This window comes from Mesoplodon bidens (assembly GCF_964165515.1).
Source record: "Mesoplodon bidens genome assembly, chromosome: 15".
In the NCBI taxonomy this organism is placed as follows: Eukaryota; Metazoa; Chordata; class Mammalia; order Artiodactyla; family Ziphiidae; genus Mesoplodon; species Mesoplodon bidens.
In genome coordinates, this window is record NC_138171.1 from 28,499,944 (window position 1) to 28,524,968 (window position 25,025).

The 25,025-nt window shown below is 46.1% G+C and overlaps 1 protein-coding gene across 1 annotated transcript; it reads right to left on the reverse strand.

Moving 5' to 3' along the window:
- Window positions 1-297: 297 nt before the first annotated feature.
- Window positions 298-20,368, reverse strand: NSFL1C (NSFL1 cofactor). The gene is made up of 9 exons (XM_081257515.1): window positions 20,228-20,368; window positions 17,826-17,923; window positions 12,124-12,198; window positions 9,446-9,611; window positions 8,744-8,836; window positions 7,384-7,493; window positions 6,842-6,979; window positions 1,849-2,013; window positions 298-699 (listed from the first exon to the last, which is right to left on the reverse strand). The coding sequence occupies exons 1-9, from the start codon at window positions 20,330-20,332 to the stop codon at window positions 537-539; spliced, it is 1,113 nt and encodes a 370-aa protein (XP_081113641.1). The 5' UTR covers window positions 20,333-20,368; the 3' UTR covers window positions 298-536.
- Window positions 20,369-25,025: the final 4,657 nt, after the last annotated feature.

The window sequence follows — 25,025 nt, forward strand, 5'->3', positions numbered from 1 at the left end:
TTGTTGCTGCTCAGTTTTATCCAGGCAAGAGATCTGTTCTTGTGGAGGTGAGTGGCTGCAAAAGCCTTTTTCTGTAAGTCCCCCCACTCCCTTCCCTACCCAGGGGAAATCCTCCACTAGTCATCCTGGGGGCAGCGGGGGGACACCCTAGTGGGTGGGTATTGTGTGCCACGTGCAATTTTTACGCAGAGGGGATGGAAAACTCCTCCCCACACACCTTAGACATAAATATGATTTTAAGATAATCAAAGCCTGCCTTAGTGGGAGAGGTTCTGTATAACATGCTGGTGATATTCCTTCCATTTTTTTGGTTGTTTTTATTTTTTTCTTTAAAGTCCATTGATCGTCACAAAAACCCAGGAAATGCAACTAAGGAGAAAACAAATGTCCAACTGAGATCTAAGAACGCAGAGCTACGGAGGAGACGTGGCACTGGACTGCTGGGTGTGTGGGAGGGGGTGGAGGGGTGGTCTCCACAGGGCAGCTGGCCGTGGGGGACACGGGAAGGAGATGAGGCTGCTGGCTGGGCCAGGCAGTTATGTTAACCGCTGCACGATGACGGCATTGAGCAGGTTGGCTTCCTTCAGGGTCTGGCTCTCGTCAGCCAGCTCTTTGTTTGGGAAGGTGGTCATGAGGACAAAGCTGGTGGCAGCCATGGCCGGCCGGGCGTCCACGATGAAGAGTCGGATGTCGCTGATCCTGGTGGAGTGGGGGGAGTGGGGAGGTGGGTGAGCAGTGTTCTTCTCTGCTGCCCCCACCCCCCGCTTCGGGAGGCTGTATCACATCCCCAGGTCCCTTCCCCTGCCCAATCCTTCTCCACAGTGTCCAAAGCTCTTATTTGGAACCACATGAGCTCATGTCACTCCTTGGTCTAAAACCCTTCAGAATTGCTCCCACTTTCCTTGGTATAAACAGCAATCTCCTGACTGTGGTCCCGAGGCCTGCCTAATTTTACACCACCCCCCCTTCCCCCTGTTCTCCTACCTCCCCATTTCAGCTCTTCATCATGCTGTGCTCCCTGCCCACATTTGGGTCCCTCTTCCTAGAGGCTTCTCTGCCTGATCCCTTTTCTGTAATCCTAATCAAACTTGTTTCACAACTAACCTCATGTGAAGCCTGTCAACACTCAAGGATTGGCAAGCCATTGCCTGGGCCCCACATGTGGGTTCTGGTTTACATGGCCTATGATTGATGAAATTTAGACACTGCTATTCTAGAAAAAGGAGTTGCCAAATATCTTTACTGGCAACAGTCCTCCCCTGCTAATCCCTTCATCACTTTGTGCCTCAGTTTCCCCATCTTTAAATTGGGGAGGCACAGTTACTTTGATCCCAGATGATCTGAGATGGAACAGGTATTCTAGAATTCTCAAAGTCCAGATCTAGAAGAGACCTTAGTAGCCTAGTGGTTTTCAGAGGCTGCTGGCGGGCAGGGAGGTAGAGGAAGCCAGGTGGGTGGGAGAGTGCACTGCATCCCCTCTCCCCTCCATCAACCACAGCAGTTCAAATTTTATCTGTTCTACACTTGGGCTTTAGCATGAAACTTCCTTTGAACAAATTGTTTGGTGGCTAAGAAAGCCCCTCTGAGGAATCCAATCCCCTAATTTTAGAAATGAGGAATGAGACCCACACAGGGGAGGGAGCAAGTCACTGGCCACACTTAATGGAAGAGTGGGGACCAAACCAAAAGCTTCAGACTTGCATACCTTCCTATCCCACTGCCTCCTCTGGGGAAAGCACGGAGTGCCTGCTGGTATTTAGGAGGAAAGAACTGCTCCCTGCTTCTCACCTGTCTGTGGGAGTTTCTGGGACTCTCTTAGAATAAGCCAGGCCACATAATGCAAGGTACCTGTGGCTGTGGTTAAATTTCTGCACCAGCCTCCCGCCATCAGCAAGCCGTATTTGGATGTTTGTGGTAGGCTGCGACTCATCGACTGAGATGGAAGAGCTGGCTTTGGCCTCATTTTCTGCCTGTTGGGCTGGAGAGCTGGTATTCAACACCGGGGGGGCAGTGCTGAGGAGAGAGGATCGCGTCAGGACACAAACAGAAACAAGGCCCCACACAAGAGGGGAATCCTGTCTCAGATTTTTACTGAGTATTTGCTACGTCTGGTGCTGTTAGTTGCTACTGATATAAGGAGTGTCCAAGACAGAATTCCTGTCCTGATGGAACTTAGAGGTCCAGCGGAATTCACCTCAACCCCCAAATTACTGCCAGCTCCCTCACTCCTGGAGTTGGGCATGTTACCAACCCCCTTCTTCCTTGGTGTCCACAACTGAACAAGGGCTTCAAGGGAGGAAAGCAGTATGCATGACAGCCTGGGTCAGGAGAAACTGGGACCTGATGCTGGAGGACCCAACAGACCAGGATGAGTTTTAGCCTCAGCGAAAGGCTGAGGGCAGAATGGGGAGGGGGCACTCCAAGTCTGCAGCTGAGGCAGGCACGACACAGCTTGGCAGGTGACTGCTGGAATGTAAGGGACAAGTCCAGATTCTTTTCCTCTGATGGGAGTTTTCAGGCCTGCCTGCCCCAGTGCAACCTCACTCATGTGAGTATCTCATACTCATGTGTCAACTATCAGGAGGTGGTTGAGATTTCTGGAAAGCCAACTAAGTGCCTGGCACCGCACGGATTAATTATACAATATGAACAGGACACAGTTCCTACTGCAGTGTTGAGAACTCAGATTTTGGAATGAGATGGAACAGGGTATGAATTCACCCACTAGCTATGGTAATACTGGGCTAGTTATCTAAGCTCCCTGAGTTTCAACAAGGGTAGTAACAAGGTTCTTTAACAAGGACGCTTGTGAGGATTAAAAGGGTGCTACACTCAGGGTGGCTGACAAACACAAAATGCACACGAATTCCCAATTCTCCATAACCGTTGGAGGCTTCATCTCTCTCCTGTAAACCATCTATGCATCTCATTCTCAGCCTTTCTCTTAGCAGATGTCTTGGCCTAGACCTATGCAGAGAATAGAGGCCACTGGATGAGAACTCCCTTGCTTCCGCCCAAAGCCTCTAGTTAGATTAATTCATACACCTCACCGTTCCCTCTGATCCTTACAACCTAAAAAGGGTATTCTTAGCAAATCCAACTGAAAGTGCTTTCCTAAGTGTGTTCCCTGGGACCCTAGTCCCTTGAGTTATCTCCAGGAAGGTTTTGGAAATGCCACATATTATACCAACAGCATCACAGGCCACTAACATATTAAAGAAGGTCTTGAGAGATCGTGGGGTTAAGGCAAACTTATTTGACCACCATGTCCTTTCTTTCATGTTTCGCTTGTTAACCTCCTGCAGATTGTTTCATCGAACACAGTGAAATGTTGCCGCAGGGCACATAATTAGCAAGGAAGAACTGAAAACTGAACTTACTCTTTTCTGTAAACATGAAAAATAGTAGCTTAGAAAATTACAAAGTGGAGCTCAGAAGAGAAACCTGGCCACACTTATTGGCTATGAGAGGAGCTTCTATGGATCAGTCTCACAGCACGTGAGACTCAAATGTGGGCTGAGACACGGATAAATTACACCATCACGGGCCTGAAGAGATGCTTGGAAATAGTGGAAAGTTAAATATTGAACCTGTAAATGCCTAAGATCTACTCTGTTCTGCTCATTAGTTTTAAGGGCATTAGGTCAACTCTCTAATTAGATTCTAGGCAGCCTGTCCCTCAACTGTTTATAACAATTCCAAGTACATGATGGGTACTCACTGATGCTACTGCCTGCCAGAAAGGCCTGAATGAGAGAGAAGCTGAATCACCTGACTGCTCATTTCCTTTGTAGTGGGAATAAATTGGGCACTAAGGTGCTTTGTTGCCACAATGCTACCTCCTGAGACCCTGCCACCTGCTTTACAAAGATGACCACTACAGAAAGCATGGTGAGGGGACAAAGCTCATCCTGGCACCAGTGTCACCCTTCGCCCCCATCCCAAGTGCACTCTTGGTGTTTGGTCTCAAAATCAAGTAGATGCAGGCTTCCCAAATCTTCAGATTAGTTCCCATCCAAACAAACAAATGCAAAGCCTAAAATAAAAAAAGTTTCATGCAACTGAATGAACTTTTTCAAATTTCTGAACTGAGAAAAATCTATTCATTCACTTTATTTTTCTAGGTAAATGGAGAAAAAACAAGCATTGACTGACTTTTGAGGCAAACCTGAGAAAAATTTCTTAAACTTTTGGCTTCCTGATCATTTTAGTTAACAAGAAGACAATGGAAAGCATAGTAAAATTTATTGGAAGAAATAAAAGAGCTGTCCATCTAGTTTAGACTGAAAAGCTAATGTTCCATCTCCCTTAGCTGTATAAAACATTTTTTTAGCTCATTTTTCATTAAAAGCTAGAACTGAAATAAAATCAAAGTGGAACTGGCAATGAACATTTATGTAGCTGACAAGTATCACATCCGAGTATCAAGCTCTGTCTCGACTTGTTGATTCATCACCTGCACTAAGTATACCCATCCTGCTAAAACAGACTCCTTAAAAACATCTTCATTTTTTGAGATGTGAATGTGGAGTCTTCACACATAATAGAGTTAGACTTTCCAATAATAGAAGCATTTTCTGTTAGTATCATGAAACCAGACAAACCCAAACTGCACGGTGCTCTGGACCCTTCCTTAAAACTACTGGTGGGTGAAAGACGGATACAACCTTTTTGGAGGGCAATTTGACAACATCTTAAAAATATGAAGATCGTTTGAGCTAGCAATTTTACTTCTAGTACAACATTAAGGGGTATATAAAGATTTAATTAAGAGATATTCATTGTAATGTTGTTCATAATACTGGCAGCCACCTAAATGTTTAACATAAGGGACTGGTTAAATTATGGCACATACATAAGACAGAAAATTACGTTAGCATTAAAAATAATATTGTAGGGCTTCCCTGGTGGCGCAGTGGTTGAGAGTCCGCCTGCCGATGCAGGGGACACGGGTTCGTGCCCCAGTCCGGGAAGATCCCACATGCCACGGAGCGGCTGGGCCCATGAGCCATGGCCGCTGAGCCTGCGCGTCCGGAGCCTGTGCTCCGCAACGGGAGAGGCCACAACAGTGAGAGGCCCGCGTACCGCAAAAAAAAAAAAAAAAAAAAATTGTAGAAATACACTTACTGATCTGGAATGACAGCCTTACTACACTGATTAGGCAAAATAACAGGTGATAGAACATTTATTTTTACTTACACACACACACACCCATACACACATACAGACTGGAAGGACACACACACACACACACACACACACACATACACACATACATACATACATACATACATACATACATACATACATACATACATACATACATACATACATATACAGACTGGAAGGATACTTCCCGGATACTAACTGGACATATCTGGGTGTTAGGTTTAGGGACAGTTTTTATTCTTTACCTGTATTTTCTTTCTTTTTTTTTTAACGATAAACACATTTTATTTTAATAATATAAGGAAAAAAAGTACCTGGTGCTCTACAGAGCTTACCATAGCTGACAGGTAAGTCACAGATGGATCAGAGAACAGCTGTCCCGGACTAACCCACAGGCCCCAATGTGGTAGATGAAATGATGAGCAGGGTGGACTTAACTATTTTGGTCCTGGTAAACCACAATCTATTGGTCTCTAATGTCCTGAGCTATGACCCTTGCTCCTGATGAGGCATGAACGGCCAGCAGGGAGGCAAGGGATTCTAGGAGAGGGCCAGCCAGAAGCTCAAAGAGCACAGCTGTTGGCAGACCACACTCTGATTCCTGCAGATGGTGGTGAGGTAAGCAGGGGCAGTGCCTAGTTCAAGAGCTGCCAGAGCTAGGTCAGAAACGGTGTCTTGCTGTGTAGGAGTGTGGGGAGAAATGCCAATCAGAAGGCCTGATTCCAGTCCCGGCTCTACCATAGGGAGCACCTGAGGGTATCCCTTAAAGTCCAAGAGCCTCAGCTTTCCCTTTGTAAAATAAGGATGGTACTGGAGGGGAGGGTCACCATGCTGAGTGCCTCTCGTGTGCAAATATCCCTCTGAAGGATACTGACGAAGCGACCCCATGCATGGCCAAAGCTGAGTGGGTCCCTGAGAGAAGGCTGCATGTCTGTGGGATGGTCAAGGATCTGGTGTGAGAACCCTGCCTATCAGAGGTAATAGGGACTATCAACCAGTCAGATCCTATTAGGGGTTTGAATGCAAGATGGAGACAGTGGCAGAGGACACGTGGCAAAAATTTCACTGGAAATGACAAACTCTCAGGCAGGACCAAAGAAGTAGAGATAAGAGCTGCCATAACAGTGGAGCAGCAGGCTGCAAAGGGGCAACAATGTCTCTGAGCTTCCCTGGATCCTAAACGATGCTGCTGCAGGCTGGCCGGCAAGAGTCCAGGATTCCTTTTTCCTCTGAATCCCCATTTCAAGTGACCTGAATACATGTGTCTGGTTCAGCCTTAAAGCCCTGCAGAAGGTTACCCCTGCCCTGGACACCCTGGATGACCGAGTCAAAGCAGCAGTGTGTTGCCTTTACTGATCACACTGACAGCTCACTGTGGGGCAGTGCTCTATGTGCTCCTCCCAGCAGTAATCGAGGAGGTAAGGATTCTTATTAGTCCCACTTTATAGCTGAGCAAACTGAGCCTGTATAGCCCAAGGTCATATGGCTAGAAAGTGAAGAACAGATTTAAACTCAGGTTTGTTAATGCCAAAGCCTATGTTCCCCATACTCCTCCTCCCATAAAAATACAATCTGAAGTACTCTGTAATCAACAGTAAAGAGCTATACAAAGTGAGCCTTACACAGGGCCTGCTGGGCCCAACAGGAGTGACCCACACAGTCCCACTCCTACCTGCCCAGTTTCTGGCCCTCGCCAGTGAAGGCTCTGAAGGCTCCCTTGGGCTTCACGAAGTCCTCGTCCCGATGGTCCTCCATGTCCAAGTTCACCTGCCCACCGTGAGCTAACCTGCGCAGCTCTGCTGGCACCTCTCTGTGGGAGAAAAGGCAGTGCTGGGGCCCACAAAGAGCAGGATGGGAATGACAGTGATGGTACAAAGGGAGGAGAAACTTCTCAGTTCCAACTGTGAAGTTGGGCTTCACAGGGAGTCAACTGCTCCAGTGGCTACCTGTCCACCTCCCCCTTCTCTCATGCCTGCTCAGAGTCAAGAGTGGAGACCAGTATCTTATTTGGTGACTTGGCGCTGTCCTAGGCCCGAAGGGGAAATGTGGATACACAGGGTTTTGGGAGCAGATCTGTGAATCTGTATCTCAACTGTGCTAAATCTGCTTAAAAAGGTAAACTTCTTGAATAATAAATATTTGAATCAGTTTCTTCTTTCCCATCTGCCATCTCACTCACTGATATGGAATCCGAAGGAGGGCTTTTCTGCTCACCCTCTGCGGATAGACTCCAGAAACTGGGCATTGGATGGGTCTTGGTAGCTTCTGAGTTCACCATTGTCCAGGCTGAATCCACTCTTCCAGAGCTTCAACACTATATGAACCTGTGACAACAGGAGGCAAGCAGTCCATACATTGTCAGGAACCTGGCAAGCACACCAGCATGAACTTGCAAATTAACAAGTTTTTACTATTTTACTGTGTCATTATTAAAACACACAGACAGACAAACATATACTCATGCACAAGGAGATCAACCAACAACCAATGAAATAACTATTAACCTAAAATAAGAAGGTGATATGGCACAAGTTAAGAGAATGGGCTTTGATTTAAGCAGACCTGGGTCTGCATCTTGATTTTGCCACTCACTAGCTAAGTGGCACTGCACAGATGACTCAACTGAAGCTGTGGCTTCCTTATCTATAGGGTTGCCAGTGTGCTTGGCACAAAGCTTGTGCTCAACTAAAGTAGCATGGCAAATCTTACGTGGACTATTTTGCAGCCATTAAAAATGATATCTACAATTTCTGTTAACGACTCCCTATATATATACACAGAAAAGGGTCTAGAGGACTAAAGACCAGCATATTAGCAGCTACTGCCTCAGGTGGATAGGATTTTTATTTCTTGCTTGCTTGACTACTTAACTTTGGAAAAAAACCCAAAATAATTAAAAACAAATACATTATGGAGACTAATGGTCACAAGGTCACATGAAAATGTTTATGGCACTGAAAAAGTATATATATATATATATATATATATATATATATATATATATATATGTATAGCTGAGTCACTTTGCTGTACAAAAGAAATTAATACAACATTGTAAATCAACTATACTTCAATAAAATTTTTTAAAAAAGTTTATGACATAAACCTCAAAACTGACTCTACAGTATGATTACACTTATTGGAGAGGGGGGATCCCTATGCTCAGGGAAAAAAGAACTGGAATATAATATGGAAAAAGTTCAAAAAGTACGTTTCAGGCCTTCTTGGGGTGGGGGGCGTCTAAAGATCAAGTTCTTTAGGCACGTTCACACCACCAGAGAACCCTGGAATCACTATCCTTCTGCCTGAGATCCATGGAATGCTCAGAAAACTCCTTTATTTGTCCATCCGCTCTGCCTGTCCCCACTCATGAGCCACGCCCCTCCTCCCACACCCAGCCAGACGAGAGCTGTCTTTGATTCCTAGGTAAGCCTTTCCATTCATGGATGCCAGCAAACGTGCTGCCTCTTCCCTTTCAGAGGCTGCTGATTCGCGTGCAACATGGGACTAATTTCTCCCCCAAAATGATAAAACAGTCCACGAGCTTCCCTAGAGAAGGTAGGTGCACACTCACATCTTGGCCGGAATGCCGCCTCCTTTCTCCTGCCACGTAGGCAGACTCTTCCTCTGGTGCTGCTCCAAGGCGGTAGCCACCTCCTGCAAATGGCTATAAAAGACAAGTTCATTAACACCAGAGGAGTGGGTTAACAGTTAATCAGGTTATTCATATACAATGATGTTATCTCAAGCTTGTTAACTACTAGGTATACTTTCTCTGAGTAGGAAACTCAGAGACTGGTGTAAAAACTGGAATGGTGGGGGGGTACTGCTTGGTTAAAGGGAAAGGCTTCTACTAAGCCCTAGTTAATCATGACCATTTCAGAATCTAGGTGTAGGATAACACTAAAGACTTTTTGATTTTCACAAAGAAAACAGAAATCCTGACTGTATGTAAAACAGGTGGCCACCAATTCAATTAAAACAAAAATAAAGCAAGACACTGAGTAAGTCAGGTTGGTTAGGCCAAACAAAACATGTTTGCAGAACCTGATCCAGACCACAGGCCATAGGTTTGAAAACTTTGCCCCAAATCTTGATTTCATGTTAAAAGGTAAGAGAAACTGCACTGCTCTTCTGCATATGAGAGGAAGTGAGCAAATAAAAAACAAAACAAGAACAAATTCAGTCACTACTGGGGTGAGGAAGGCCTCCTTTCCTCCGCTCTGGAACCTCAGTCCTGTGGACACAGACAACGACCCCGACCCCTTATGCTCACTCTTGGTTTACTGGTCTCTCCAGGGCTCTTGGTCACTCGCTCCACAGCTACGGCTCCATGTTCCTTGGCACCTTTAAAGAGATCGTCCACCAACTCGTTGGGACTTTTCTTCCTGGGAGGGCCAACAATCTGCTGTCCACTTCTCTCTGAGCCCCCGGCATAAAACCTGTGCAGAAAACACACATCTAACACCAAATATACTTAGAAAACATGAGTACAGCATGTGCCAGGCTCTGGGCTAGGAGCTGGGCACAATGAGGCAAAGGGTACCAATGCCCATCTTTAAGGAACTTACTCTCTAGGTGGGGACAGATTTAAGAGGCAGGCAGCCATATTGCAGTGTGAGTCACAGTACAAGTCAGTAAGGGGTGCTCTGGGAACACACAGCTGGGGAGTACAGTCAAGGGTTCCTAGAAGGGTGTCTTCTGGGCTAAATCTTGAGGATGAATTTATCAGGAAAAGGACAAGGGAAGGGTATTCCAGGCATGCGCGACAGCACGTTAGCTCTGGGAATTCACCATCCGGCGGCCAGCACCTTTTCAGCAGATGATCCCTATGGTCAGTTAGAAGCAGCTACCACTAGCAACCCTGAATTAATGGTGGCAGTGGCGTGGTTAGTACAAGCAGCTAGGTTCCACTGTTGGCTCTGCCACTGAGTGACCTGGGCAGGCCAATGCACTGAGCTAACCTCACTTTCCTTCTTTGAAATGGAAGGGAAGGACCACATGCCCTACCTACCTGTTCCTTAAGTCAGGGCCATCAGGTTCAAATCAGCGGAAGTATGCAAAAGAACAAGCACAGAGTAATGCACACATGTAAGGTGTGATACAGCACCGAGAGCTCCCAAGCCTCACCTAACCTTGCAATTCTTGTGACATACACCGGGCGGATGCGCAAGAGTGGGTACTGGAGGAGGTCAGGGAAGCTCAAATGCAAGCCCCAAGATACCCATACCTGCTTTGCAATAGGCCAAGCATGGCTTGAGGTGAAGTTAGCACTTTTTTTTTTTACCTGCATCTGAAAACCTTCAGTCTTGTAGCCTTGGCTAGCTGCCTCCTTATCACTCCTATTCACAGCTAAGTCAATAGCACATCTCAGTGAGGAGAACTGAGAACCTATAAAACTGAGCCTCGGCCTTCCATTTCCTGACATTCCCCAGAGAATGCAAGGCAAAACCCTAGGCCTTGGCGTGGACAACAGCACCAGTGTCATTAGGTCTGAAATGCTGAGGGACCAGAGATGTAACCGGGATGTGAAGTAAAAGAAGGTCACCGCCTGGAGGATGTGACAGGACAGGAGAAGTAGGAGGAGGTCCTTTAGGAGTTGGGCATTCACTTACTTGATGACACTGCCCTTCATTCAAGGAGTATTAAAACACTGAAATTAACATTTATTCCTGAACTTTGAGCGTATCTAAATAGAAGGCTCTGAGGTAGTGTAAAGGTCACTATGTGGATGAAGACGCGAGAACAGAACACACATAACTTCTCAGCCCACTTCCCAAAGAGTGACCACGATGAGAGAACTGCATTTCCATAATGGTTATTATACAGTGTTCCTTAGGAATGTTTGACAGACCAAGACAGATTCCATGGAGAACCAAAACCCATGAAGTGAGGCCGCGGCCAGTTCATCCTTGTTCATTCCAGGTAGACAAAGTTCTGTTCAGTGGACTGTAAAATCCTTATTAAGGGATCTCAAAGCCCTGGCTTACAAACTAGGAACCTGTGATCAAATGTCTTAAAAATATTCATGCCCTTAACCCGGTACTTTCATTTCTATAAACTATCCAAAATAATCTGAAATGTAGTCAAAGATTAATACACAGAGATGTCCACAGCATTGATATTTAAGGTGGCAAAAAACTGGAAATGATTTAAATGTCGAGCATTCCATATGATGGACCATTATAGTCACTGAAAACACTTATGAAGAATCTTAATGACCTGGAGAAGTATTCAAGATGTAGCATTAATCCTACAAAAGCAAGATACAAACATCTGACTTTCACCATGTAAAATACAATATAAACAAACTATATTTACACAGAGAACCAACACTTAGTGGAAATATGCCAAAATATTAACCGTAGTTACCAAAGGGTGGATGAGTGTTATATTTTTTTTCATTATGCTATTCTACATTTTCCACAATGGACACTAATTTTATTATAACATTCCTAAAGGTTAAAAACAAACCAACAAAAAACAGTACTGTGTCTGTATCTGTATACTGGAGGAATATACATTTGTAAGCCCTTTTTTTCTCTTTATTATGTAATATATTACTTTTTCAATTAAGGAAAAGCTGGAAGGAAATACACCAAAAATATTATTGATACGTGGTTACCTCTGGGTTGGGGTATTACGAATGGCTTTTTTCCTTATAGATTTATTTCCCTTCCCCTAATATTCTTCAAAAATACATATTATCTTAATAATTAAAAATGAAACAGAACAAAAACAAATCCAGAATACCTCAAAAGAAAATAAAATGGTAAGAGGACAGGGATCACTTCTAAGCACAGGGAGTGGAAAACTGTTTCTAGTATGCGTATGACTAGCCCACAGTAGTAATGGCAAATGATAACAGAGCATGTTTATCCTTCTAGGCTGTTCTAGGTGATTTATACATTACCATGGACTTTCCTGTGGACTGTGCCCCCAATAAAGACTCACCTCTGACCCTCCTCATCCTCCTCGTCCTCGTCTTGGTCATGAATGAGGTCTCTGAAGGATGTCACCCTATTATCGCTGGAGACACAGAAAGGAGCAAAATGATCTCAAGGGGAGTTAAAGAAAGGTGATCCGCATCATCAGCTGCTAACAGCTGAGGACACTGAGGTTAGGTTTTTTGGTGGGGCAGGAAGAGGATCTATGGGAAGAGGGTTAACCTCTCAAGTTTATATGCAAAACAATGATATTTATTCAAGGTCACACAGGACTAAGAATAAATTAGAAAGTGTATCAAGAAGTAAAATGAAATCCAATTTAAGCTCTCCCAGAGGGGGAGGAGGGAACTGGATAGGGTCTGTACTACTTTAAAAACGTACTACTGGATAGCGATTTTCATCATGTAATTTTTAAATATTGGGGGAATGCCTGTGTCCCAGGCACTGAACTGGATGCTAGGTCTATAAAATGATCAGGCACAGTTCTTACCCTTTAGTTGCTTACAGGCTAGTGGCTCTTTGGCCGGGAAACCATCCATTATATACTGTGCAACAGGGGCTGTGACAGAGGGGAGCACATTGGATGTGAGGGCAGTCTCTTGTTCTAGGTGGGGGTTGGGGAAGATCAAGAAAAGCGTCCCAGAAAAATGCAACATTTGGTCCGAGTGCTGACAAACTAGGGGACCATCAGTCAATTGGATAAAGGATGGTGGGGCTGGTGAGGAAAGGGGACCAACAGGGCATTGCAGGAAAGCAGCACAGGCACATACACAGAGACTAGTGAAAGTAACACATTAGAGGAAGGATAAATCATCAAGAAGTAAAAATGAAATGAATATATGGGTGAAAAGGCCTCTGTCTGCTTCTGCTGTAGGTTAGTCAAGTATTTATTAGTGTTTAGGAAAAAAGCAGGGCTGTGTGGGGTGCGGTGGAGAGGGCACACTAAACATGCTATGACAAGGGTTAACTCCCTCCTCTGACACTGTCTTACACTGCCACTTTTTTCCTAGTTTAGATTTGTCCTTAAGGAACAATCTTAGTTTTTCAAGAATCATGAGACACACCATTTTCCGTATTACTTAGGGGAAAAAAAGTTGTTTCTCTTTAATATGGGGGGAGAGGGTAATGGAGATTTAGTGAGGCTAGAGAAGGAGTTGTTTACTCTAGTTCGGCCTTGATGAAAGATTTATTTCAGGGAGACAATCAGAGGACAGAATAGGCTCTGAGGCTCCACCAACTAGAAAAAAGAGGACAAAGATCAACCGATGTAGCAAATACATTCCTGCCTGAGTGAGCTGAGAGCAACCTCCTGGGCATTCCTTCATGCTCTACACAACATGTTTTAAAAGGATGCAAGCGATAAGATCCATACTAGTGCCCTAAAAGGCTAATCCCACTCATTACTCTTCCCAGGGGAGTTTTCCACGATGCTTAGCTTAGCATCTCTGCAAAAAAAAATCCTCTCTCTCTCCATCGTTAAACACCTTCAAATACACATGTGTATACCTGCTTGAGCAAACCACTTGCTCTGGCTATAGGTCTGACTCTTTCCCCAAAAGTTCTTACACCTAGACTCTGACAGTATCCAACACAGACTCTGGTGTCCATTTACTTGGTTCCAATCCCGACTTAGCCTCCAACCCTGGGATCTTGGGCATGCTAATGAAATTCTCTAAGCCTTCATTTTCTCATGTGAAAATAGAGACAATCAGCACCAACCTCGTGGGCGTGCTGTGAACAGTCGGGTGCTGATGCACGGTGTAGCACATTTCAAGTACTACTCTTGAGCAGCAGTTCTCAAAGTGTTCTGATGGACCAGGTTCTCCTTGGACCAGGAGCATCAGTATTACCCTCAAAATTGTGAAAGATGCAAATCCTCAGCCCCTACCCTAGACCTCCTCAATCAGAAACGCTGAAAAGAGTGTCTACCAATCTGGTTTTAAGGAGTCCTCCAAGTAATTCTGATGCATGCTCAAGTCTGAGAACAACTGCTCTGGAGTAATGCTCTGAGAGTTACCTTAACAGTATGGATGTCCTGGGGGCATTACCAATTTCACAATACTCTGTCTTGTATCTTCCACAAATTGGCAAAATGTCTCAGAAATTTCAATTTTTCAGCATCAGAACTCTATCTCCCAGGCACCCTGAAGTGGCACAAAAGTGCTTTGTCAGATCACATTTTCTGCAGTGACAGAATGCTGTACCTGCACCGTCCAATAATGAAGCCACTAGTCACATGTGGCTATTGAGCATTTAAAATTTGGTAAGTGCAAATGAATAACTGAATGTTTTATTTTAATTAGTTTAAACAGCCACATGAGGCTAGCAGCTACCATACTGGACAGCATAGTTTTAGAGAATCAGACAACAGTGGTCCCTAGAATTCTAAGAAAGTACAGTTTGGTTGAATTAAAGAAGAAAAAAAGGAAGAAATAACAGCCTACCTCTTGCTTGACCCTGTGCTTGGTACAGGGGTGGGAGGTACTGCACAGAGAGGTAGAAGCAGCAGCTTTGGATTTAGACAAATTTGGGTTTGAATCCACTAAAACAGCAAGTGTGTTACTCAACCCTTCCTAAGACTCAGTATCCTGACCTGTGAAATGGTGAGCACCTGACCTACTCCCATGGTTACAGAGGTATAAGAAGAGAACGTATGTGAGAATATCTGGCAGAGCCAGACAGATGGTCGGTGCTCCTGGAATACTAGCCCTCCCACCTCCAGGAACTTACAACTTACTTAGGGAGAAAAATATTAAGGTAATTATCAGGAGAAGGATTCAAGACAACACAGGAAAGATATCATACAGTAGTACGTGGATATGGCTTGTGACTGGAGTTCGTGCTGCCTATGGGTTGGGGGATAACATGCTCAGCAGAGAAGGTGGGGAGGGAGCTAAACCTGGAAGGACACAGAGGATTTGCACAGGTGGAAAGGAAGCAAGAGAGTGGGCATGTCCAATCAGATGAGAGGCTCAAACAAAAGCAGAATAACCAAAAACAAGGCAGAAATGAGACACCAAACAAATCAGTTTGGTTGAAATAAAGATTTAAGAAAGGAGGAAAGTGGGGGATAAGATGAGGATAGCAGGTTCACAGCAAATTCTGGAGGACAGTGAAAGTCCACAGGGAGAGGCAGTACATCATTCTGGCCGAGAGCTGAATGCTGGAAGCAGAAACAGATCTGCATTTAAATCCTTGTTTTGCTAGCTGTGTGATCTTGGGAAGATGCCCAGCTTCAGTGTCTTCATCTGTAAAATGGGAAGCATAATAGTACCCACCTCACAGGGTTGTAGTAAGGATTAAAAAGATGTATATATATCAATAAAAGCTTAACCCAGTGCCTGGCAGCTGGTTAAGTGCTCAATAAATGAAAGCTGTTATAATTGAGGAGTTTAGACTTTCTCCTATAGCTATGGTTAACCTTTTTATGTCCCACAGCCCTTTGAGAATCTGATAAAAGTTATGAATTTTCTTGCCAGAGAAGGTACTACATATATTTAAGTTTTTACCTACAATTTCAGGTAATTTATGGACCTCCTGACATCCATTCCACAGATTCCTCCTAGGGGGTTCAGGGCCTCCACGTGAAGAACCCCTGTTCTAGAGTCAGAGGAGGAACTCACTAATTGAGTGCTGTGCCACAGAGGCAGTGCTGACATGAAAGGGTGTGTGAGAAGATGACAGTGGGGTCGGGGAGAGCTCAGCAGCAGGCTAAGTGTCCTGCACCAGTCAGGTCAAACAGGGGAAAGGCAGGTCCCACAAAGGATTCCCCTGAGGTGTTAGCACAAGCCTGCCTTTTCCTGAGAATGCAGTCAGCATGTACCACCTGGACAAGGACAACGACCTAACAAACAGTGCCTTCCCTCTCCTTTTTCTTGGCTTCACCTAAGCCCAGTACCAAGTCTGAGGCTTAACCAAAGCAAAAAAGTAAGACCTTTAGGCCCGCACGTGTGCTCGGTCTTTTACTCCCCGCAGTCTTAACGTTAAACTCTATTCCCTTGATTTCTTTACTTTTAAGTCTTGCTGTGGAATAAGACAGGGAACAAAGAAGAAAAGAATGGAGAAGATGAGAATGGATGCTAATAATGGTAATAATGACAATCATAGCAGTTAACACGTTCTGTGTTCTAAGTGCTATGTAAGTATTAACTCATTTAATCTCCCATGTGGTAGGCACTATCATCATTCCCATTTGACAGATGATGAAAACTGAGGGACTGGAGATGTTAAGTAACCTGCCCAAGGTCACAAATCTCTAAAGTGGCAGTGCTGGGATTTGAACATGAGCAATCAGGCTCTTAGCCCAGGTTCTAATAAACCATTGTCTTTTTTTTTTTTTAAGATTTTTTTTAATGTGGACCATTTTTTAAGTCTCTATTGAATTTGTTACAATATTGCTTCTGTTTTATGTTTTGGTTTTTTGGCTGTGAGGCATGTGGGATTTTAGCTCCCCAACCAGGGATTGCATCTGCACCCCCTGTATTGGACGGTGAAGCCTTAACCACTGGACGGCCAGGGAAGTCCCATAAACCACTGTCTTGACAGGACTTTGCGTCTACCAGAGAAGACAGGTGTGAATATGTGACTGACATCAGAGGCTAAGTTTCAATTTCTCCTCCTCTGTATTTTTGTGCCAACACCCCAACAGTAATCTGGGGTGCTTGTGAAAGACACACCCCAGGAAATCCGCTGTCTCTATCAGCAGCTACAAGAAAAGCCCTTACCTTATCAACCAGGTCCCAGGCAGTAACATCTTGATGTGCCATCACTGACACCTCACAGGTGGACATCTATGAATAACTAAAAGATGTCCTTCCTGCCTATTACCTCTTTCCTCTGGAAATGTAGGTAGGGGAAGAAGTTAAGGAAGCAATGAGAACTGGGGTTAGTGTTCCTTCTAGAAAGGGAGGAAATGTAATTTAAATCTCAGATGCCCTTAGAGAGGAACACAATTTATCACTTCACCAGCAAAGACACTCTATATCTGTATTCTGGGGTTGAATTCAAACTCAAATACATTGAGAACATACACCAGAGAGTAGAAACAAATCAGGCTACAGCGGAGAGGGGAGCTGTAGTTCAGACACCTTTAAAGGAAGAGGCCTTGCCTGTCTCCCAGAAGACCTGCATTATCCCACTCTGTAGATCACAGCAGTGATTGGCTGTGAGAACCTTGGAGCCAGGGTGGCCAGGACAGGGGATGCAAATGGGATAGCAAAGGTTAACACTGCTGCACAAAATAAGACAAGGTCTCCCTAATCAATTTGGGAAAGGGTGGGTTAAACAGGTTTATTTTCTCTCAGTCTTCTTAATAGGGTAACGGGCATCCTAAACTATTGAGAGCCTTTGTAAAGTCACCTGGCCTAATCTTTTACATCTACAGCATCCCTGAAAGGAAGTACTTCGGTTTCTACTTAAAAACTTCCAGAAATGGAGAGGCCACTCCTCATATTTCATAAATAAGAGACCCCCCCCCCGCAAACATCTTAAAAGTTGGTTCTGTGGTTTCCTCCAGGATTGGATCATATGCCACACTCAGTTAAGAATCCCACATCTCTACAGGAAAGGAATAAGTCTTGCAAGAAACTACTACCCACCAGTCAGTCTACCTTCCTCCCTCAAACCCACTGGTCCACATCCCCAGGCCTGAATCCTCCGTCCCACTGCTGGAAGCACACCAATGTAGCAATAACTGAAGTTGGCCCTTACCTGGGGGCTGTGCCTCTGGATATTGAACTGGGGGTTGCCTGCGAAATGGTCACAATGTCTTCGTCCCCTCCATCCTCATAAAAGCTTGCTAGGGCGAGCTGAAACAGAGAGGTAGTAACTTGGGATCCTTAAACAGGCCTTCATCTAACACATCTCCTTTCATCTCCTTTGAACACAAAGGAGCAAAGACACAAAAATATGGCCCACGCTTACAAGGCAGTCTGCATTTGGGGGGGCCATAGAAAATAAGACCAAAAGGTAATGGCCCAACTACTTGTTTTCATATTACCTGAAAAAAATTCCACCTACTAAGGGGAAAAGAAGGCAAGAATGAAAGTTGGGATGGAGACACTCCTCATTCTCATTTTCATTAGGAAATGTGATCTAGTAAAAACAGTGTACATTTATTGAGCACTTATTTATGAGCCATGTTGTCCTGAGTACAACTCTACCTGTGTTAACTCATTTAATCCTTAAAGAACCCTAGGTAGTTAGTGCTATTACCATCTCATTTTATAGCTGATAGAGAAGCACCGAGGAGTTAAGACAGCTGTCTGAGGTTACACAGTTGGTAAGGAGTGGAGCCAGGCTCGAGCCCACGCAGTCTGCTCGGGCCCTTACTCTCAGCATTCAGGTGATAGCCAGGAGCTGGGAACTGTGAGGTCAGTGCAGATTGCTACTTTCACTTTCTCTCTGAGGCTGTTTCCTAATCTGTGCAATGGGGACACCCATCCCACCAACCCTGCAAAACGGATGAGAGGATCCATTAACATTTATGCAGTCATGTCTTAGCTCTATACATACGGAAGGAATAAGGGCCTCTTTTGGCCATTTGTAACTGGATGTTTCTCGCATGGACTCAGTGCACAGGTATTTACTTATCACTTACTTTGCACAAAGAAGTAAGAGAGCAATGAGGTCTACAGAGGTGAAAAGACACGGCTCTTGTCCTCAAGGTCACCACCTTTTAGGAGGCAGTGAGCTGCTGTGGGACATAACCAGCCTGTTGGAAGCAGCGTGCCTTTACAGAACACGCTTTAGCAGGCCTGCCAGGAGGCAGTATGCTGCCGTGGGACATGCACTGAACTGGCATTGAGGGGTGTCTACATTCAAGTCCTGGGCAAGTCATGTCACATGCATGAGCCCGTTTCCCCACTAACAGCATGAGGAGACTGGGACTGATGACCTGCCACCTGTTTCAGGCAGAAGCTGCATTTTGTATTTCTGCCCAGCACAGGAGCCTTACACTGTGTGTCTGTACAGGTGTGATGCTTTATGTAACTCTTACACTTTCGGGAAGCGTATAAATGGTGAAGTCAGCAGACACAGTTCAAATCCTAATCCCTGGGTGTGTGACCTTGGGTCTATCACTTGACCTCTGAGCTTCCAATTCATCTATACAACTGAGGAAGTTTTCTTTACCTCATAGTGTGGCTAGGATTAACTGAACCATCATACGTAAAGTGCCAGGGTACATGGTGGTTAAGAGCTTGGGCTCTGGTATCAGACAGAACTGAGTTCAAATGCCATCTCTTCCACTTGGTAGCTAGTAAGGCCTTGCGCAAGTTACTTAACCTCCCTAAACCTCAGCTTCAAAATGCACAGGTTAAACGACTTAAGACACCTAAAGCAGTTAGAACAGCACTTGGCTCATGGCAGGCACTCAATAAATATTCATCATCATCACCTACCTAAGACGTAGGCTGGCCAACAACATGTATGCAATTCTTCCTACAATTAATTACTGAGTGTTTATTACGTGTCAGGCGTTTTTCCAGGCACAGGGGATTTAACAGTTTACAAAAATCCCTGCCTCGTGTAGCCTATCTTACTGTCTTCTTAACTAATAAATATTTAACGTATACTTAATACATGCTGGTGAACTAGACGATAAGCTCCACGAAAACTCCCATTTTACAGAAGAGTTACTTATTAAAGATGAATAGCCCCCACTACCCAGTTTCTCCCAGCAATTAGGTAGGAGGGGGCGTGGGCCAAGTCCTGGGCTGGGCTTCTCCCCTGTCCTGAGGCCGGGGCTGCTCCACCAGGGAGTTGGTCAGTCGGGCCGGGCCTGCAGCCGAGACTCGGCGCGGCAGCCACGCCCCCAGGCTCCCCCTCTTCACGCGGGCTGCGGCAGTGCCCCAAATCTCGCTGACCCGAGAGCCAGGCAGAAGAGAAAACTGAGGCCGGGTAGAACAGGTAGGGGCCGTAGCTACCCCGCGTTTCCCCAAACCCAGGCCAAGCTGGCGACGCGTGGCAAGCGGCCCCAGGACCCTGAGGCCTGGGTCGGGCCGCGGCCCGGCGGGATGACTGTGCGCTTCGGCCACCGCGAGCTTGTCGCGCCAGGCGCCCGCGCCCCGCAGTCCCCAGCCCGCCCGACGCGGCCCGCCTCGCGGCGCTACCTGCAGGTCCCAGCCGGCCGACTCCAGGAAGAAGCGGGCCCGGTCCTCCTCGGTGCCCGTCACCGCCACGAACTCCCTCAGCGAGTCCTGTCGCTCCGCCGCCATCTTAGCCCCGGGCGCCGCCCAAACCGCTCCGGGCGCCGCCGCACAGCCTCAGCCCCGCCGGCGCGTTCCGCCCACCGGTCAGCCCTGTCCAGCGGAGCGGCGCCCGCCCGCAGGCCCCGCCCCATGCGGTGCCTCACGCAAAGCCTTCCGTGCGAGAACTCCGCCGCTCCGCGCCCTCTGGCGGCCGTAGCGTGGACCCTCAACCTAACAGCGGGGGTGGGAGCGCGGGGAGGATGAGAGGAGGGGCGGGTCTTCCGCTGTGTACCTGTGGGATGAAAGATCCCGAAAGGAGTCAGTTTCACAATTATTCATTGAGTCGTTTCTTCATTTCATTAATTTATTCATTCGTTCATTCACTTGTTCAAATATTTACTGAGTGGAATCAAGGACCCGTTGCTCTTCCACGGCTGGGGATCAGCAGCGAGCAAAACAAAGTCCCTGCCTTCTTGTTGTTCACATTAGAGAGCCTTGAACAAGTCACTCTTGCCTCCCAACCCTTCCGTTGCTCCCCATCTCAATCTGCTTAAAAAATGTCTCAGGGCCTGCAAGATCCCTGTGAGATGTGTCAGCTCTCCATCTCATCTCCTAGGCTTCTCAGTATTTCCTCTGCTCCAGGCACACTTCCTTTCTTGCTGTTCCTTGAAGGTGCCAGATGCGTATTTGCATCAGAGCCTTTGTGCTCCCTTTGCCTGGAACACCTTTCACTCTCTGGTGGGCAAGGTGCTCCCTCACTTTCTTCAAGTCTCTCAGACACAATCCCGTCTTAGAGGTCCTCAGCTTCTTTGCCCTCTTGCCTCTCACCACCCTGCCTGAAACGCTCTTCTCTTCCTCTTCCCCTGCTCATCCTTCTGGTCTCAGTTTAGGTGTCCCCTCCTCAAGGAGGCCTTTCTACATACCCAGGCTCTGTCAGACGGTCCCCAGTGTATGCCCTCTGGTGCCATGTTAGATGTCTGCCCTCCCCAAGGGCCATGATCCCTTTGAAGAGCAGGGTCTCTGGCTTAAGAGCACATGCCCTGGACTCAGCCTGGGGTTGAAGCCCAGCTGTTACTACCTGTGTGATCTTGGGCAGATTATCTCTCTAAGCTTCCATTTCCTGATGTGTAAAGTGGAGCTCCTCACTTCACTGAAGTGGAGTTCCTACTTCAGAGGGAGGTGTGAGGATTCAATGTGAACTGCTGAGAGCAATGTTTGATACTTAGTGAGGCCCCAGCAAACGTTAGCTGTCATTTTATCTCCCGTGACCTGCAGTCACTGACATTAAACAGTCACTTACTGACTCTTTGCTGAATTAATAAAGGAGTGAATAAATGAAACCTTGTGTGTTTGCATATCCGGGTGAGAAATGCAGGGATCAAAATCTGAGGACAAGGATGCTGGGCAGGTTCCTGGACCCCCAAGGAGTATTGAGCTGACTGTGGGATATGACCTAATTTCAATAAATAAAAATTTTCATTTTCCATAAAACAGATGCCTTTGTGACTAGGAAAAATGAGAGACCCACAAACATACAGTCTCGAAGTGATGTGGCTACAGAGTCACTGCCTTTAGTGTTCACTATTGCTGTGGGCTGCGCTATTGCTAGACAAGCTGGGTGACGAGAGCAGGCCTCTTGCCCTCTCTGGGCCTCTGGGCCTCAGGGCCTACACTGTACAAGGTAGGAGGTTGGAGGTGGGCCAGCCCAGTGTTCACAGCCTTCTCAGACCCATTTCCATAACAAACATTTTGTGTCACCCCTTTACTGCCTTAAATGGAATCCAGAGATAATAAAACTGACCTACATGCACTGAGAAAACCAATATCATGCCCTAACTGGAGAAAAGAAAGGATAGTAATTGGAATAAAATGATCTGTATTTCAATCCTCAGGTATAAGAACAGTACAAAGCAAAATGAAGCAGTTAGATGCTGGCCTCTACGTACAGGGCTGTATTATGGTTGATTAAAATGTTGTTAGTGTGCTGCTGTGGGTGATGTACTTTTTCAAAATGGTTAAAAAAAAAAGCCTCAGTAAGATTATGAACAACCCAAAGTTCAGTCTTCCCTTGATGGACACAGCAGGTGCGTTCCTGGGAAATTTGGTATATATCAAAACCGTGCAAAAAATACTTTTAAGTTTATATGTTAAATGAATTAGGGTCTAGGTTCACTTTATTAAAAGCAGATTTTCAGCTGCACTAGGTCCTGGTGGGATGTGTGGGAGGAAGGACCGTTTTTTGTGGCACGACTATCTCCTTTCCATTGCAGGGCATCCAGCACCAGCCCTGGTTCCCAGTTCCTTCCCCCTTCATCGCTGTGTCCACCCCAGATGCCCTCCAACTTCCCAGAAAGTCCAAGAGCCTGGGGGCTCACTCTACACTATGCTCATGCTCAGCTGCAAGCAAGGTCTTTCCACCCTGGAAACTGACTGATGACTTGCCCCAGCTTAAAGGTCTGGAGGTGACCGGCTTCCCATGATCCAGCTCCTCAACTGGTATTTGAGTCCCTGATTCCAGCTGTCACCCCTCTTCACTTTTGTGCCCCTGGGAAAACCCTTTCTTACTCCAGGGCATCCCTGGCCCCTCCTCCAGAGGCCTCTGGGTATCCTTCCCCTGTAACATTACCTGATAGCTAATGTTTATTGAACACTTACTATGTCCCAGACACTCTTTTTTTTTTTTTTTTTTGCGGTACGCAGGCTTCTCACTGTTGTGGCCTCTCCTGTTGCGGAGCACAGGCTCCGGACGTGCAGGCTCAGAGAACATGGCTCACGGGCCTAGCCGCTCTGTGGCATGTGGGATCTTCCCAGACCGGGGCACAAACCCGTGTCCCCTGCATCGGCAGGCAGACTCTCAACCACTGCACCACCAGTGAAGCCCCCAGACACTCTTAAAAGAACCTTAAATACACTAACTTACTCATCCTCATGACAACTCTATGAAGTGAGTTCTATTATCATTTCCATTTTATAAATGGGGAACCCTAGATTCCTAAATGAGTTTGAATCCAGGCATCTCAGATATGAGCCTTGTGTTCCCAACCACTACACCAACCCTGTCTCTCTTTGGCCTATAGGACTGTGCTTCCATGGTTGGTTTCTGGACGCAGCTCCAGATGATCTGACTGGAGGTATTTAGGGCCACAATTTGATTAGAAGGGAATGTGAGGGTGTGAAGTTGAAACTACATTTTCATAACATTTATCTAAATGTCCTTAACAAAACTGGGTGGGGGGTGGTGCTGAAGGCCCTGCCACCTACCTACTTCCAGCCCCTCCCCCTGCCCCTCCCCCCCCCGCCTCCACCCCCAAGTCCCACAACCACTACCAGCTCCAGGCTCCCCCCAACCTTGAAGATCCACCACCACCCGCTCCTGACCCACCCAGCCCCACCCCTTTCTCCCATAACCCCACTCCCAGTACTACATGCTCCCCCACCCTTCAAAGCCCACTTCCTCCCAAAGTTTCATTCCAGTCCCCTCCAATTTCATCCACACCTTTGTTCCCATCCTGGCCTTACCCCGGTCCCACTCTCTTAGTTCCAACTTCCATCACCTGCCTGGCATGTTGTCAGCCTTCAGCTACTTTTTATGACGGAATGTAAGGGGCTACAATAGTGAAAAGTTAGGTTCCTGCCCTCAGTGAGCTCAAATTCTACTGGGGACAACTAATAATCATCAAGGAAATAAATACACACACACTCACATTTACACGTAGCAGTAAGTGCTGAGAAGAAAACTTAAGCTGCAAATGGGAAATGAGAAGGAGGAAGATGTCGTGGTGGAGGGGGTGATCTCGGGAGGCTTCTTGAAGGAAACAGTTATGTAGAGACTTGGCTGAATTAGGGAATGTGTGTGGCCAAGGCCCACGTGGGTGCCAGACTGGAGTCAGTTTAAAGGGTGGTGGTGGGAGATAAGCTGGGGGACCAGACTATGAAGGAGATTTTCAGGGGCAGAGAAGGCAACCACCTCCAGTTATTTCAGAGGCCCAGTTCCATGCTATTAGTTTCCCATGGCTGCTGTAACACATTACCACAAATCTGATGGCATAAAACAATAGAAATTTATTCTCTCCTATTTCTGGAGGCCAGAGTATGAAATCAGTATCACTGGGCTGAAATCAAGGTGTTAGGGGGCCATGCTCCCTCCAGAGACACTGGGGAGAATCTGCTCCTTGCTTCTTGTGGCTGCCAGCATTGTTTAGTTTGTGGCCGCATCACTCCCATCTCTGCCTTTGCGGTCACATTGCTTTCTCCTCCTCTTCTGGGTGGAATCTCCCTCTGTCTCTCTCATCAGGACACTTGTGACTGCATTTAGGGCCCACCTGAATAATTCAGGACCACTGCTCCATTTATAGATCTTTAATCACATCTGCAAAGTCCCTTTTGCCATATAAGTTAACATTAACAGGTTCCAAGGATTAGGACTTGGATATCTTTTGTGAGAGGCATTATTCAATTTATTATATCTACCCTTTCTTCTGATATCTGGTAATTCAATGATTTATTCAATTCTCAGTGCAGTGTAAACCTTGACACTTGTTTCTTTTTCCTTTTTTGTAATGCGATTATCTGATTTAAGTTTTGATTGTTGAGGCATCCATTTCAAAGAGGCATCCCCTTCAATGTGTTTATCTTGAATAAAAACATTGCCAGCCACAGGGCTAGATAAAGAGTCAGGCCATCTTCCCCCATAGAGGTTCCTTTGTTTTAGAGATCTTGT